The sequence below is a fragment of the Aulostomus chinensis genome, chromosome 10 (assembly GCF_037954235.1).
Source record: "Aulostomus chinensis isolate RoL2024-O1b breed Wild chromosome 10, RoL_Achi_v1.0, whole genome shotgun sequence".
NCBI classification, from domain to species: domain Eukaryota; kingdom Metazoa; phylum Chordata; class Actinopteri; order Syngnathiformes; family Aulostomidae; genus Aulostomus; species Aulostomus chinensis.
Genome location: NC_141329.1, coordinates 12,936,732 through 12,952,664, shown reverse-complemented (window position 1 = coordinate 12,952,664; position 15,933 = coordinate 12,936,732). Strand labels below are relative to the sequence as shown.

General features: G+C 40.1%; 1 protein-coding gene across 1 annotated transcript in view; it reads left to right on the top strand.

Annotated features, from left to right (window-relative positions):
- The first annotated feature begins 5,108 nt into the window (after window positions 1–5,108).
- The window catches only part of LOC147254455 (melatonin receptor type 1B-B-like), a 76,517-nt gene continuing 65,692 nt past the window's right edge, over window positions 5,109–15,933 (top strand). Inside the window, exon 1 of the mRNA XM_086216105.1 lies at window positions 5,109–5,653. Coding sequence (XP_086072231.1) covers window positions 5,458–5,653 — 196 coding nt within the window. The 5' untranslated portion in view covers window positions 5,109–5,457. The remainder of the gene's footprint in view (window positions 5,654–15,933) is intronic.

Below are 15,933 nucleotides of genomic sequence, written 5' to 3'. Positions count from 1 at the left end.
CCAAAGAGTGTGTTTAGGAATGTGACTGGCACCATATACCAGTTTGGTTCATTCCCCATAAGGCAATCTGTTCAAGGGCTCCTTCATTTGAGGGCACATTTGAGACACAGGGTCTCAGATTCTTTAACCTGACTATTTTTCAGAGGTTTAGCTGGTTTTACCAGTCTGTCTCTTATTTTAAATGTTTTTTTTTCCATTACATTGTACAATTGGTTGGTTTAAAAATGTAAAAATGCACTTATCCTGGCCAAAGAAAGAGATTATGTCCACATGTAGAATATGCTGGTGGTTTATTACATTAGACTGATGACAAAAAGACTAGTCAGTAGTGTTGATCCATTTGGTAGAAATGTGTCACCGCCATAAAAGACTTGTCCACTGCCATGCCAGGCTTCAAATGCCAGAGATGAAAGAAACAGAAAGGTCAAAGAAATGCCAATTATTTGTGTGAAACTAAAAATGAGGGATTTTAATTGGGTTCTGAACCACAGGATAGAAATTAGGATTGAAGGTTCACATGTACTGGAGAGGCCAGCATGTAGACTGAAGAGACAAGAAGACTACATCAGACTCGACGGTCGACCCTGGACGTTCCTTCACTGGCTTCAATGTGGTGATCTTATGTATCAATTCAGTTTGCTGGCAACTTTTAAATAATCTCATTCCCTCTATGCACTATCATTGTATTTTACACCAAATAAACCCCAGCAATTCTAATATGTGTTGTGGCTGCATAATATTAGTCGGGGTTGCTGCTGAATTGCAGAATGACAGCATGATCGGCTTGTATCAGGTTGTGCAACACCTTACACTGAAACACTGATTTTGATTTATTTTCCATGAGGGGAAAATAATTAATTCATTGTTTTTCTTTCCCTGCACAGATACATTCCAGAGATTTGCTAATCAAATAATCATCATAATACAATTCACTGAGCATGCTAACTTGTGAAGAAATGTACATTTGTTTCCAAAATGTTTACATGCTGGGACCTTGACATTATGGATCTTGGAGTGCCTCAGGATTCAGGCATTCCATGCACACCAATGACAACGCTGACTGTCAATAAGCAAGGCAAAGAATGCTGAACTCACTGGAAAGTCAGTGAAAGGACAGCCAACAATTTCAACAGTTTATATTCATTATATTATATTAAAATAGTACATGAACTTCATCCAGGAGCAACGTTTTGACAGCTCTGCACTATTCATGAAGGAGGCCCTGACAATGAGCATCCCAGAGATACTGTCCTCACACAAACTTTCCAATGACAAAGTATGCTCTTCGTCAGTGCAGGAACTTTAATGCCCATCATAGCTAGCTAAAGCATAGGGAACTCATGCTGTAGGACAACAGATGAGGAAATGACAACCCTCACCAGCTGATAAACTTCCTGCATACCAGATGTCTGAGACGCGGGGGGGGGGGCTGTTATTTCAGCTGCAAAGGAGACAGTTGGTTTCATTATTTTCTCTCCATAATTTCAGTAATAATGTTGAGTATTGACCAAAAACATCTCTATTATTTATTTCACTTGACTAGGGGAATTTTCATAACATTGAAACCAAGTAGCGAAATGTATTATGTATAGTGGTTTACTTTTAACTCAAGGTTGATATACACACAATTAAGCATTATATTTATAAATTTGTGCATAATTTACTGCCTCCATTCCCTTAGCCACAAGGCCCATGTAAGCCATGCAATTTTTTTTTAATAGAGAATCAAATCTACAGATTTAAGATGAGTTTGGACCTGGTTTATTCCCCTCAGAACCTAATAAATAGGGCAATTCAGGAATGTAATACAACCCTGCAAATGTGCAAATTATTTGTAAGTCCCTGTTGTGTCTTCTTGCAGGAAGCATTCTCATGTTTACTGGACATCCTTGCCCTTACATTATTGTAAGCACACCTTATTGAGTTAAACATAACAATAAATTACAGCTTGTGAGCTAAATTACATTGATGAGTAAAAGTTCATTTACAACAGGAAAGTACTGTCTTCCCAAAATGACATGGTATGTCATTGAGCAGACAATTTTTTTCAGAGGTGGAATCAGACTTCTTAAGTTACAGTCGGACCTTAGAGAGAAATATTGTCATGGTGAGGGAGGACTTTTTTGTTGTAGTTGTTGTTTATCTCAAGAAACTGAATAGAAATGTCTTTAGTCATCCCTGGACCTGGGAGCATGCGATTGAGATAGGATGTGGAATCTGACCATAGCATGCAGATAGGGGGATGCAAACAGATGCGCAATGCTGTGGACAAATACCAGTGCCTTGAATTTCATTCGCACAGAGATGGGAATACAGTCAAGTGATAGGAGGAGGGAAGATCAGTCAGAGATCATCAAAAAAATGGTTCAGAATGCATCTCAAAGACACAATAGCGGCGCTGTGTCATAAGGGAGGATGGCAAAACAAGGCAAAAAAATTGTTGGTTAAAATCTGTCACAGACTTAAGCCTATGGGAACTTCCAAGGTTACACAAATTTGGAAACTGTCCAGCCAACACTACATTTTCATTCAGTTGTAGTGGAAAAAGGCAAGGACAAAGATTAATATTACATAGTAGCAGTATCAGGGAATGCATAAATGTAAAACAGCTAGGTGATGAATAAAAACAACCTAAGTATACAACACTGTTTAGCTACCAGGTTGTAGATGAGTGTTAGAGCTGTATTATAAAGCATCTGATTGTGTGTAGTCAGTTACGCTAGATCCAAGAATGTAGTTTCTACGCGCATTGTTTTTTTTTTCTGAAAGTCAGAGGCAATTAAAAGACTATTTGCATTTTAGTCTCACTAATCGTGCCAAAATGAGTAGTCATTTAAAAGTTTAATGGTATGTAGGAGGTATTGAAAGCTGAGGTTAGGTGCACTGGCATGTGTGAAGTTGGAGGGGAGCTGTTGATTTTTGGTTTGTCTGGATGGGTTGCAGGGAGACGACGAATGGTGAATGAGTCTCAGGTAAATAGCCCCCCTTGGAGACAGTAAGGAGAGGATGAATGGTGAGGTTACGGATGAGGATGATGAGGGACCACTTAAGTATAGACGAGATGGGAAGAAGGCAAGGAAAAATGTGAAGCAATCAGCAGAAAAGGATGTGTTAATAAGGTAAAAACATTTCATGCAGTCGGGCTGCACGGTGGTGCAGTGGTCAGCACTGTGGCCTCACAGCAAGAAGGTTCCAGTTTCGAGTCCCAGCTCAGGCACGGGATCTTTCTGTGTGAGTCTGCATGTTCTCCCTGTTCCTGTGTGGGTTCTCTCTGGTGCTCCAGCTTCCTCCCACAGTCCAAAGACATCAAGAGGGGACGAGGCTGATTGATACTCTAAATTGACCGTAGGTATGACTGTGAGTGTGAATGGTTGTTCGTCTCTGTATGTTGGCCCTGCGATGGACTGGCGACCTGTCCAGGGTGAACCCCGCCTCTCGCCCGTTGACGCTGGGATAGGCTCCAGCCCCCCCGCGACCCTTAATGTGTAGGAATAAGCGGAGGATGGCGATGGATTTCATGCAGTCTTAGCATTAACATTATTTTGTTTACACTGATTCAGTTCGTCTCAATATTAAAATGCTGAAAAAAAAAACACCATTCTGAAACAGTCATTTGTAAGTATATTTTGAGGTTGGTCGAAGTACATTTTTCTCAGTGCTAGCAATGCCGTTTAATATTCCTGTGAATATTCCCAAACTATTAGCCTGTACCGCACCGAAAACAATCAGTCATTCAGTAGAGGCTTTTTAATATTAATGACACAACCAATAAAATGCCCTATTATTTTCACAACTCCATGATGCCAAAGCAATGACTTATCTTCTGTTGTGGTTGTTGTTGTTGTAAGTTCTGTGGGTTCCCCCAAACAAAAGTCAGACTGATTTTAAGATTGGATTGTGGATTATTGCATAAAAAAAACCCTCTGTTTATAACAGAGGGTTTCATAAAAAACCCTCTGTTTATAACAGAGGGTTTTTTATGCTTATTTTTTTTTATATTTCAGGAAGAGCGTCTTCACTAATGAATGCCACTTTGTTGATGTCTGAAGCGACAATGCCATTTTTAGAATTGCACAAATTATTTCTGAATTTGTTACCACAACGAGCTTCATGCTTCTTTTCTTGCCATCATGCTGATGTTTAGCCGCTGTTTTGAAAACTTGTAAGTGCTTAAAATTCACGTGCCGTTTATGTGTTTTATTCTGAACCAAATATTAAGATATCCTAAACTCACAATAACCAGACAGCTTATTTAAGCCAATAAGTTTGAGACGAGGGAACCGGACGTTCAACACTGCTGATTTACTTGCAGGTTTCAGGATGTGTTCCTACACTGTTCTTTTAAATATCAAACCATTTACATGCCTGTCAAAATGCACTGGAAAAATGTCAGGTTCTGGACCTATAAACCAAATGTGAATGTTTTTGTCTTTTATATTCTCCTCTGTTCAGCGTGTTGTTGGGTCAGAAACACTTCCCCACTTGAAGATAACAACATCGGTTGTGGGAGAGGAACTCAGCCTGTGCTGGTGTGATGCTTCTATTCGCTTCAGTCATGGTTGGATGTCAGAACTGATAGACTGAGTCACAGACTTGGACTGATGTACAGTAAGAACTCAAGAGAAAGTAGGCAATCCATTCTTATGACCAGGATGTGTAGATTTGTAAACTGGTGGAAGTGTTTGCCTATATTTTCTTTACTGCTCCAAATATGAAGTTTAAATGGTTTTTCAAAGACTTCTTGACTTCATTGTCAGCACTGCCACTGCTTATGCCATGTGCAAAGCACAACTGGAAAGCCAAATCACAAAACCTTGGGACAATTACAACATGACACATCTTCATATGTAGACAAATAATACTCAAAGAAGATTTTCAAAAAAATCAAATGACATGCTCTCCATGTGATTATCACCCAAACCATGGCCTGTGACACTTTAACATCTCAGTGGTCACATGAGGCAGTGAACAACAGCCCCAGTATGCAGTAGAGTACAGTAGAGTAGCCGTAAAGACAGCAGCGGAATGCCAAAGGAGATTTAATGAGTTGCCTTCAGTCCCACAGAGAACAGAGGAGGAGGGGGCAAGGAAGGGAAATGTGTGTCGGGAAAGGCAGAGAAGAGGAGAGATGAGAAGCAGGAGGTTTGGGGAGGCAAAGCAGCGGCAAGAATAAGAGGAGGAAGAGGAGGAGGTGTGCTGTCAACATCCAGGCTCCCTTGACTGTCCATGGGTCTCGGCGGGCCGCGGTCCGCTCCAGGTGGACTGGCAGCGTGGCGGCGAAGCGGCTCCGGACCCCGGCGCAGGTTACGCGGCTGGACGCAGTGACAGCGCGGAGGAAAGCCGCGGCCACTGAGTGAAACTGCTGATATTTCTGGGCTGTCACAGGGAAGCAGAATGCCAGCGAGCAGTCACACCGACCGCGGGGCGTGAGGGAGGGGAGAGAGAGGCGGGTTGGCTATGGACCCGCCGGAGGATGAAGCGTTGTTGAAGAATCGGACGGAACATGGGCCAGAGCCGAGCCAGGGGGGAGCACGTCCTGCATGGGCAGTCACGGCGCTGGCCAGCGTGCTGATCTTCACCACTGTGGTGGATCTCCTAGGAAACCTCCTTGTCATCGTGTCCGTGCTCAGGAACCGTAAACTCCGAAACGCAGGTAAGAGGCTGTTCTTATATTTTCATTGTGTGCGTATATGTGTAAACAAAAATCATCTTCCAGCACGGAGCGCAGGTTATTATAAATACAATGCAGTCTGGACAAAAAAGGATATCCAGAGCTGAGGTGATTTTATTGATAATGTGTAAGCAATAACAAATAATTGCAATCCAGTAATCCGCCTGTCCGTCATGCCTGAAATGACACTGTAACCTGATATATCCGAGTGTGTGAATCAGCACAGACTGAATGAGCGTCTTGCTTCAGCAGCAATGAACGAGTTTTAATTCATGCGCTCCCTCTCTCTGTTTAACTGAATGAGTTGATTCCTTCTGCGCCGTCTCACTCAACTTGTCAGTCAAATGGAGTCATTTCCATTCAGTGGTTGTAGCTTCACTGGAGCAAAGCCTCAAGCTGGTTGGAGGTTTTGCATAAAGATCCCCGCCATACCGTTGTATCATGAACATAATGTAAGTGTAAGTGTTTATAAGCACAACATTCAATTCCTCTAAGACATCATTTTGACGTCCATTCTCTCAGTGTAGGTGCACCGGAGGCGTCAGATGTTCACATCGCACTTGTGAAGTGGTCTGCCAATATGGGTTTTTCTGATATTTAGAGACCAGTCTGGCTAATGGCTGATATTACGCAGATATCAAGTGTGTGTGTGTGTGTGTGTGTGTGCGCGCGCGCGCGTGCTTGTGCATGAATTGATTGAATACAATGATACAATCATAACACATGAGATACGCAATCTCTTAACATTAACATGCATTTATTAAAGACATGTTGACACAGGCATCAGATGACTGTAAGACTTCTCTGCAGTCATTCAAATAAACACGAGGTAAGTGTTCATGCTCAAAATTTTTAAAAACAAAACAAAGAGAACTCATGTGTTATTACGTTATGCACATTATAATAAAATTTAGAAAATCATCTTTGGGTTGTGCTGTGGATTTAACAACATGGCTGATATTTACGGGAGAGCATATTTCATAAGCAGCATTAAACTGAATAAAACATTTCTAAGCCAATATTTGAATACATGTCAGTTGTTGTCCATGCACGGAGCTAAAACAATAACTTATTCTTCACCTTCCAAAAAACTTGTATGTGTTTATGTCTATTAACGTTCTAAAAAACAACAACAACAAAAAAACAATCTGAGCAATCAAATACACAAAAAATGACAACAAAGGGCTGTTCACTTCAAGTGCTCCTGAAGCAAGAGTGGTGTTCAAGTTCCCGCTGTTAGTCAGACACTTTTTCAGAGGGGGTTGGCCTCCTGCTTTAACTTGCCACCGATCCTATTTGAGCTTTTCATGGACAGGATTTGCAGGCATAGATGCGGTTGTTGGGCGTTACAGTTTGGTGGGCTGAGGACGGCATTGCTGCTGTTTGATGTGGTCCTGATGACATCATCGGTCACTGACCTTCAATTCTCACTGGATTAGTTTGCTGCTGAGTGAAAGAGCTGCTGAGATGAGGATCAGCACCTCAAAATGTGAAGCCATGGTTCTCAGCAGGAAAAGGAGGGAATGCCCACTTACCCTCCTGTCCTTGTCCTTACCCCAAGCGAAGGAGTTCAAGTACATCAGGGTCCTATTGAGCAGAGGCTGAGGGGATGGAGGAGATGTATGGATATATGGATTGCTCATTCGCGTTGCAAAGCCTACTCGTATACCATCTATCAATGCATTGGAGTGCTTGTCATTCACAACCCAATGTCGGTAGCATTAATGCTGGATTTCAACTGCCATTTTTTTGCCTGAAACAACTCCATATGATGTTTTCTCTCAGTTATTTGCGTTTTTTGAAAAAAAAATTGAAAAATGACTTAGGCGATTATTTTAAGAAGGCAATGATAGGAAATCTGGCGTTGTCAACTTTATATAATACAAGGAATATGCCACCGGAAGGCAAAACAAATACCTGCTGATTAGCAAGGGGTGCAAAGCTAATTTATATTATATTTTTTTACCATTTTATATGTCATATTTTCAACTCAGATATGTAGAATATCTGCACACCATATTTCAGAGATAGCCTGTTACTTAGCTCACTTGGAAACTATTTTTGCTGGCAAACTGTCCACTTTCTGAACTCTGTCGCTAACTTAGCCTGTTGAAAACCTACGACAAAACATTTTCAGCTGTTGTTCGCTTTTTCTGTCCGAAAGACGAGAATCTATCAGACAGAAAAACATACCGTGCTACGTGTAGAAAAAGTTTCTCCATCAAATAGAGTTAATTAAGCTTAAGCTTTCAAAGACATTTTTTCCCATACATTGTGACACTGTCTAAAAATGTCCATTTACAAGATCATCGTTTGGAATAATTCATGTCTTTTTTTCCCCAGTCATTATATGGAGTCATCCGCAAACACCTTGATTTGAGCTAAAACAAACTGTACAACTTCTGATTCACACTCTTGTCAGACTGGAAGTGTTCTAGTTTGTTTGTTTTGTTAAAAGCATTCACTCCCATGGGATTTCTCTTGCCTGCTCCCAGTGGAATTCTTCTGGGTACTGTTAAAAACCTAAGGCTGAGTGATGTACAGCATCCAGAGATTTGAATGTAGAGGCAGCAGCTTTTCCATATATCCTCTCTTCCAATTGGAATTTTCAATGAGAATGTTGACCCTTTGATCAGTGAAGTCGAGAACTGATTTCTAATCTCAAACATTCAATTTTAAATATGAGGGCAACCTCTATATTATGGTTCAGGGCACGCTTTTCATTGAAGCCAGGCTGATACATCTTGTTATCAACACTCCTGTGGGTTTGCCCTCTCTTATCTGATGTGATAGGTTGATGCAGGTTAAAGTGAGGATTAACTCTGAGAATTAATTCAAGTCCCTACCTTTAACAAGCCAAGGGCAAAGTCATCAACTGTAACAAATATTCTGAGATATTTTATGAGTGACTGCTTGATGCTCTCCATCTGCAGGTCACACTGTAAAATGTAATATGGAACAGTATTTTAAAGGTCACAGTATCTGACTCGCTCCATATAGATGGTTGAGTGAAGCGTATAGTTATTTCCATCACCGTGAGGTACAGTGCTGCAACGGTGACAACCCCTCCTGTGGTCCACAAATATATTCCTTCAATTCAGATCCCCACTGACCACAGCCTCAGCAGTGACTGTTTTCTCTGGGGTCAAAGAGTCCTGCAGTGTTGCAATGTAAATTATCAACACATGAAAAACAAACGTCTTTTAGCGCCATACAAAGTTCTACATGTCAAAATATCCGAGATCCAAACAAATCTTGACAAAATAAGGATTTTAAATGCAGTATATTCAATCAAATTGCTTCAATCACATACGCATTTAAATCAGTAAATTATGAATAAAAGTACGATCACATTACATCTTTTCAAGAACAAAGAATACTTACCTATAAAAAAAAAACTTAACTTTTGGTTAAAACCTTTTTTAGTCATTTCTGACGTAATATATTAATGTAATACCAAGAGACCTAATGTCAGATGCTCGTGTTCCTATGGATTTCTGGGGGATTCTTTGGATTTTAGAAAGAAACATATTTTATTTCAGCACATTTAAGAAGAAAGCTGCCTTTTTTTTTTGGTTTTCTTTTTAGAGGCAGTGAAATGCGATGAGGGCTCCTTTATTCTGAACTACCTGTAAGCTCCCCAAATGGTTAAAATTAACATGATGTATGTTGCACTGTTCATTTGGTTGAATGGCAAAGAATGTATTTTCCATTCTATTTTTACAATCAGCCCAATCTGATAATGATTATATATCTGATGCCCAATACAGTTTTTCTTCAAAATTCAATAAAAAAAAAAAGGGAATCATTTTTGTGATTCTGGCGACCCATCCAGGGTGAACGCCGTCTCTTGTCCGAAGGCAGCTGGGATAGGCTCCATCCCCCCCAGGATAAGCAGTAGAAAATGGATGGATGGAAAACAAAAACAGCCTTGAACAACTTCAATGCGACACTCCAGGAGTTGCTGCCTATAGAATACCAGAGCTACATTTTGGGGATTTATGCATAATTTCCTTTGGTGAGATCCTTTGAATTGTATCTTTACCTTGATTATTAGGATATAAATGGGCTGCACGATGGTGCAGTGGTCAGCACTGTGGCCTCACAGCAAGAAGGTTCTGGGTTCGAGTCCCGGCTCCAGCACGGGATCTTTCTGTGTGGAGTCTCCATGTTCTCCCTGTTCCTGTGTGGGTTCTCTCTGGTACTCCAGCTTCCTCCCACAGTCCAAAGACATCAAGAGGGGACGAGGCTGATTGATACTCTAAATTGACTGTAGGTGTGACTGTGAGTGTGAATGGTTGTTCATCTCTATGTGTTGGTCCTGTGATGGACTGGTGACCTGTGCAGGGTGAACCCCTCCTCTCGCCCGTAGGTGCTGGGATAGGCTCCAGCCCCCCCACAACCCTTACTAGTAAGAAATAAGCAGAAGATGACGATGAATTAGGATATAAATAAATTAACTGTCGTTAATATTTTATCATAACATACATATAAAATGACCATACAGGAGTGAGTAAAACAAAAAAGTAAAAATACGAAATAATTTTATGCTTGAAAATCTCTTCTTTTACCAACACTGGATAGTGGTTACAGATGACACATGTTATATCACTGCAAGACAAGGAAACGCTCCCTCAGATAATGTAAACAGATTCATGTTTTTTTCATATGTCTATAAATGAATCGTGCCTTCTACAACAAATCAAAAACAAAAAATTAAAAATGTGGGTTCATGTCACGTATTCCGTTCTGTTCAGTCATGCCTTCACTTGGCCACTCAACAGAATAGAGAAACAGTTCTCACGTTTAACAAAAATTCTCAATCCCTCAAATGATTTCTGATCAACTATTGTTTATTTCTGTGGTATACAAAGTAAGTAATATAATGAAAATAAGAGGAAAAGCAAACAACAAAGGATTATTATGTATATAAAATCGATTTATGCTGGAAATTTAATGTAACAAAAATTTTTTTTCCTCAGAAAATTATTCAGACGTGAAACATGCCCTTATTCAAGTGTTTAAAAAAAAAACAGTTGGGTGTACTTAAAATTAAACTTGTAAAAAATAAATATAAAGAGGTTTTATCTCTCTCTTGTTATGTTAAGATTTTTCATCCTCCGAGCATAAAATATTCTGGGGCACTTTCAGATCAACTGACGTGGGAACAGTTTTCAGTAACTTCAGCAGATTGGGGTCTGTTTCGTTTCCCTACTTTCAAGCCTTCTTTATTCCAGGTTCACACATGGATTTATTTTATCACCCTAAAGAGCAGTATTATATATTTATAATTACCTTTTTGTCTCCTCCCCTGTTTTCTTCCCAAATGTATCCATTGCTAATTCACCCGCTCTGCTGCCCTGTGAAGGATTGTAAACTGCTATATTTCCTCCTTCATATGCAGTTATTGTTGCATCTTGTCATTTTACAACTTAACCAGATTCATGCTATTCAGCCCAACTGCCCCCTTGCTGCCTTCCTTTATATTTTACATGAAACAACACCACACACACACCATTTGTATAATGTTAAACCTGTCTGTCACCCACTCATCCTGATAACGGCGCTGTCGACCTTGCTGTCTCAGTTTTCCATCTCTACAAGGACATCTTGTGGATTTCAGGGGATTACAATGGCCCCATATTTCAAAATGCTTGATTTATGTGAAATGATCTCACTTAAGGTACATATGTCAGGTCTGTAGTGAATGTTAAATAGATACAGACACGGGCGACCTTAGTGTCAGTGTGCAGCCGCACAGGATTCTTACTGAATCCTTCTGCACTACTTTCATTATGTCTTTGAAGACTGAACCTTCCTTAGATGTTGTTTCTGTCCAATGTCAGAAGAGGATCTTGGTAAAGTGACACAAATCTTATCAAGGTCATACACACACGATAGATAAAATCCATGTGTCTGTTTGCCAACCTTTCTCTCACAAAAGTATGGAAAAAGGGTTTGCGAATCAATCAATCCACTTCCTGCTCTAGTGTTATTCTGGGACCAGGGTGCTGGTAGCATCAGGCTGAGCAAGGTTAACACTCTCCCCTGCAATACCCGCAAGGTTCTCTCGCAAGACCCAAGGCATTCTCAGGCTGGATGAGACACATAATCCTCTCAGTGTGTTCTGGATAGGTCTGCCCTGGGGTTCCCCAGCATTTGGAACTGGAAAACCTCCAATGGCAGGCACCCAGGAGGAATCCAATTTCTTGTCATGGGAGCGTGGATGAATAGCATGGCAATTCTGAGGACATTTCATGAGTCATGTCTACACAGTTGAAGTGTTTGGCATTTCATTTTATCCGTCTCCATTGCGTGCATTGTTAAGAGATGGCATGTCATTTTATGCCCTGGTTTTTTTTTTTTGTTTTGTTTTAGTTTTTTTAACTGACAACACAGCGTGCTGAAAAAAAGCAGCAGGCAGAGACACTGACTACCATACAAAGAAAGAAAAATATCTCTCCCAAAAATAGTGACATTGACATCAATGCTTTGGTCAAGGTCCAGTTAAGTTTAGCAGGGCCTGTGATTCATTTCTTCAGAATGAGGGGGCCCGTGCCCTTTTTCTAGGGCAGGGCAATTAACTGAAAATGTAGCGAAATAGACAGCTTTCTCTTGCTCATGTTAATTACACCAATTAATATTTTCCCCAACAAAGTCATGAACATAAAATTTTCACATGGCATTTTGGGGTCAGTATTGCCTCAGAAATAACATGATCATGGAACATCTGAAGAGCTGCTGGCTTCATCTTTGCTTCCCCCAGTGACTATGTCAATGTACTTTACAACTTTTCTTCTGAAGTGCTTTGTAAAAAGAGTTATTGTGAGTAGTAGTATTAAAGTTTCAGTTATGCAATCTATTCCTGATGAGTAGGTTGGTCCTCCACCATCAATGTATGTGTGGGTGAATGACAATAACAATTGTACAATTGTTAGGAGAGATACAGTATACTGTATGTATATATATACATATATATATATATATATATATATATATATATATATATATATATATATATATATATATATATACCGTAAATTCCGGACGATAGAGCGCACCGTTATATAAGCCGCAGATGCTTATTTTAGGGAAAAAATCAACTTTGTACACGTATAAGCCGCACCGGTAAATAAGCCGTGGTGCACGGCGGAAACACCTCGACCGCCCGTTCTCTGCGTGTTGACCCAGTCTTCCAGAGCGTTTTCAAGTTCGGGCCATCTGCTATTATGACCTCTGAAAGCTTTTGTCGTCTTTTTGCATTGGGTCAGTTCGTCATGTTGCCGCCTCCAGCGTCTCACCATCGATTCGTTTATGCCAAACTTACGTGCTGCAGCTCTATTTCCATCTTTAACTGCCAGATTGATTGCCTTTAGCTTGAAAGCTGCATCATAAGCATTCCTTCTTCTGCTCTCCATCTTGAAGGTGAGTACAAATGACTGAAAATATCGTGTGATGCTCTTTTTTCACTGCACCGCGGCATGGACTGGACGCTCCAAGTACAGTACTTGATCCAGGCTCAATGGGGACGGCCTTCTGCTTTGAGCTGTTGGGGGGAAAGAGAGCAGGAGAGTGGGGCAGAGACAAAGACAGATAATGGAGAAAGACAGATATACAGAGGAGAGAGAAGGACAGAGATCAAGAGAGAGAGAGAAAGGGAGCCGACTGATGGACAGGCAAGCAGTCAACACACCCAGCTGGGGACATGAGAGTCCTGACATAGGTCTGCCAGTCACAGTCACATCAGAGTTTCCCCTGAAGTCTCTCTTAGATACTGATCCACATTCAAGTTCATCAGTTAATCACATCCTCATATGAGCAGCACCTTTGGTACAGTTAAGTGGTATTTGTAATTCACAGGAGACGAGGTAGTCTTCATACATATGAAAAATGTGACAGTAATCCCCATGACAAGTAAAAAACATCAAAAAGGGATAATGATAATTCATAAGATAGGCAGGAGGATCCAAAATGAATACATAAGGTTAACTGCCAAGATCCTCTGCATTCATGCACTATTCCAGATGTAAAAAAATAATTGAGTCACACTTTTTTGGTCTCGTTCGATTTATATACTTATTTATTTTTTACTGTAGGTGACCTAGTCATTGATTTAAATACAAAAGCACATTATCACTGAAAACATATTCAGATATTAAACATGAATGCCCCAAATGCAACAGTCCAGGCCCATTGTCACCCCCCATTTCTATTGTGTTCTCACAATTAATTAGTCAAACTGCGAGTGTGTCAACTATCTAACGCCGTCTGGGTAGAATTATCAGCTGGAAGTGGGTTGATGTAATAGCTGTTAGGGCATGTCTTTAATTTTAGCCCCATTAATCTGTCTTTCAAGTAATTATTACTGAAACAAAATAAAACATCATAACTAACTGCAGGAATATCCTAATTTAGAATTTGTTTCATCTGAGTTGAAATCGTTCTTCAGAAACCCGTACAGTTCCACATACCATGTTAATGAAGATCTCCTGTTTCAGTGGCTATTGTAGGAGCTGGAAGTGAATCAGCCACAAACTCTCAAGCGTGACCCAGTTGTGAGTTTGCTCCTCAAGGCATGCTCTATTGTTATTCTTCAACGTCAGCAGCAGGGGGAGTGTTTGATGCATAGACCATTCTTTACCAGATGACGCCGCATAAGTGGAGCCGGCAGTCTCATTGTAGAAGTTTTGGAAGATTAAACATTTAGCTCTAGGGTTGCATCAATGTCAGACTTTAACAACAATTATTGTGGCCAAAAGAATTGAAGCTCCTTCTCATCTCAGGATGTCAAATAGCAATGCTTTGCAAATAGCAATGCCGCCATGTTAGCAACAGTGACAAATGTGTCTTGAACCTCAGCCATGAGCTTTGTACAATAGGCATTTGTTTATTGTGCTTAAACCTTGAACTAAACTAATATATATTAGTTTAGTATATATATATATATATATATATATATATATATGTATATGACACTAGCAAACATTTATGATCCTAACACCGACTCTTCCCCTTTTTTCACTCTTTATTTTTAAAACTGTCTAACTTTCTTGACTCATATATCACCCGAGTTGGTGATTTCAATACAGTACTGGACCCAAACGTCCGCTCCTCATCAACCCCTGCTAACAGACCCAATCACCCGTCATCCCTGCTTAAACAGTATATATCAGATTATGGACTGGTGGATATCTGGAGACACAATAACCCCAGTAATTATGAATACTCCTCTTACTCTCCCTATCATAAATCATCCTCCTGCATAGACTTCTTTTAATTAATAACTCTATCACACACAAAATAATAGACCCAACCATCCACAGCATTATAATCTCTTATCATGCACCCATTAGCATTAGTTTTTTAGCGGAACATCAACCTCACATTCCCCCTAGATGACACTTAAACAACTCATTACTCAAAGACAAACCATTCCTGGAATACTACAAACGAGAATGGGTACTCTTCATCTAAATCAATAACACTCACAGCATGCACACTATAGGAAACAGCAAAGACTGTCATGAGAGGTGAAATAATATCATACAATTCCTACAAAAAGAAAGAAGAAAATAAACAAGAGCAGAATCTTCAAAAAGAGGTGAAGCGATTGGACCTTCTGGCCCCCCATAAACCCACTGACTCCATTATGAAGGCATTCCTAAAAGCTAAACATGAACTAAATAACACACTATATAAAACAAATGAAGAAACACTCCTCAAATTCTGATAACATTTTGAATTTGGAAATAAATCAAGTAAATTTCTAGCAAATCAACTTAAACAACAAACAGAGAAATCTATCATCACTTCAATTTTGGAGACATCTGGTAATATAACTCATGACCCATCCCTAATTAATGACTCTATTCGATCATTCTACTCAAATCTCTACACCCCAACCCTGAAGACCTCCCCTGTATATTCAGGTATTTCTGAGGAATATCATCCTTCTCAAATGAATCCAAATACAATCAGAGCATCTAGACTTACCTCTCTCACTACAAGAATTCACTAGAGCGCTTCATCTCATGCCCAAAAATAAATCCCTCGGTCCAGATGGCTACCCAGCAGACTATTATAAGCAAGCCACCTTTCATCATCGCAAGCCTTGACACAGAAAAAGTATTTGACAGAGTGGACTGGTCCTTTCTCTTCACCTCCCTTAACCATTTCAGATTGCAGCCATACTTCACTAACGGGATTAAAACACTCTACAATTCACCCGCAGCATCTGTTATAACCAATGGAATCATATAAAT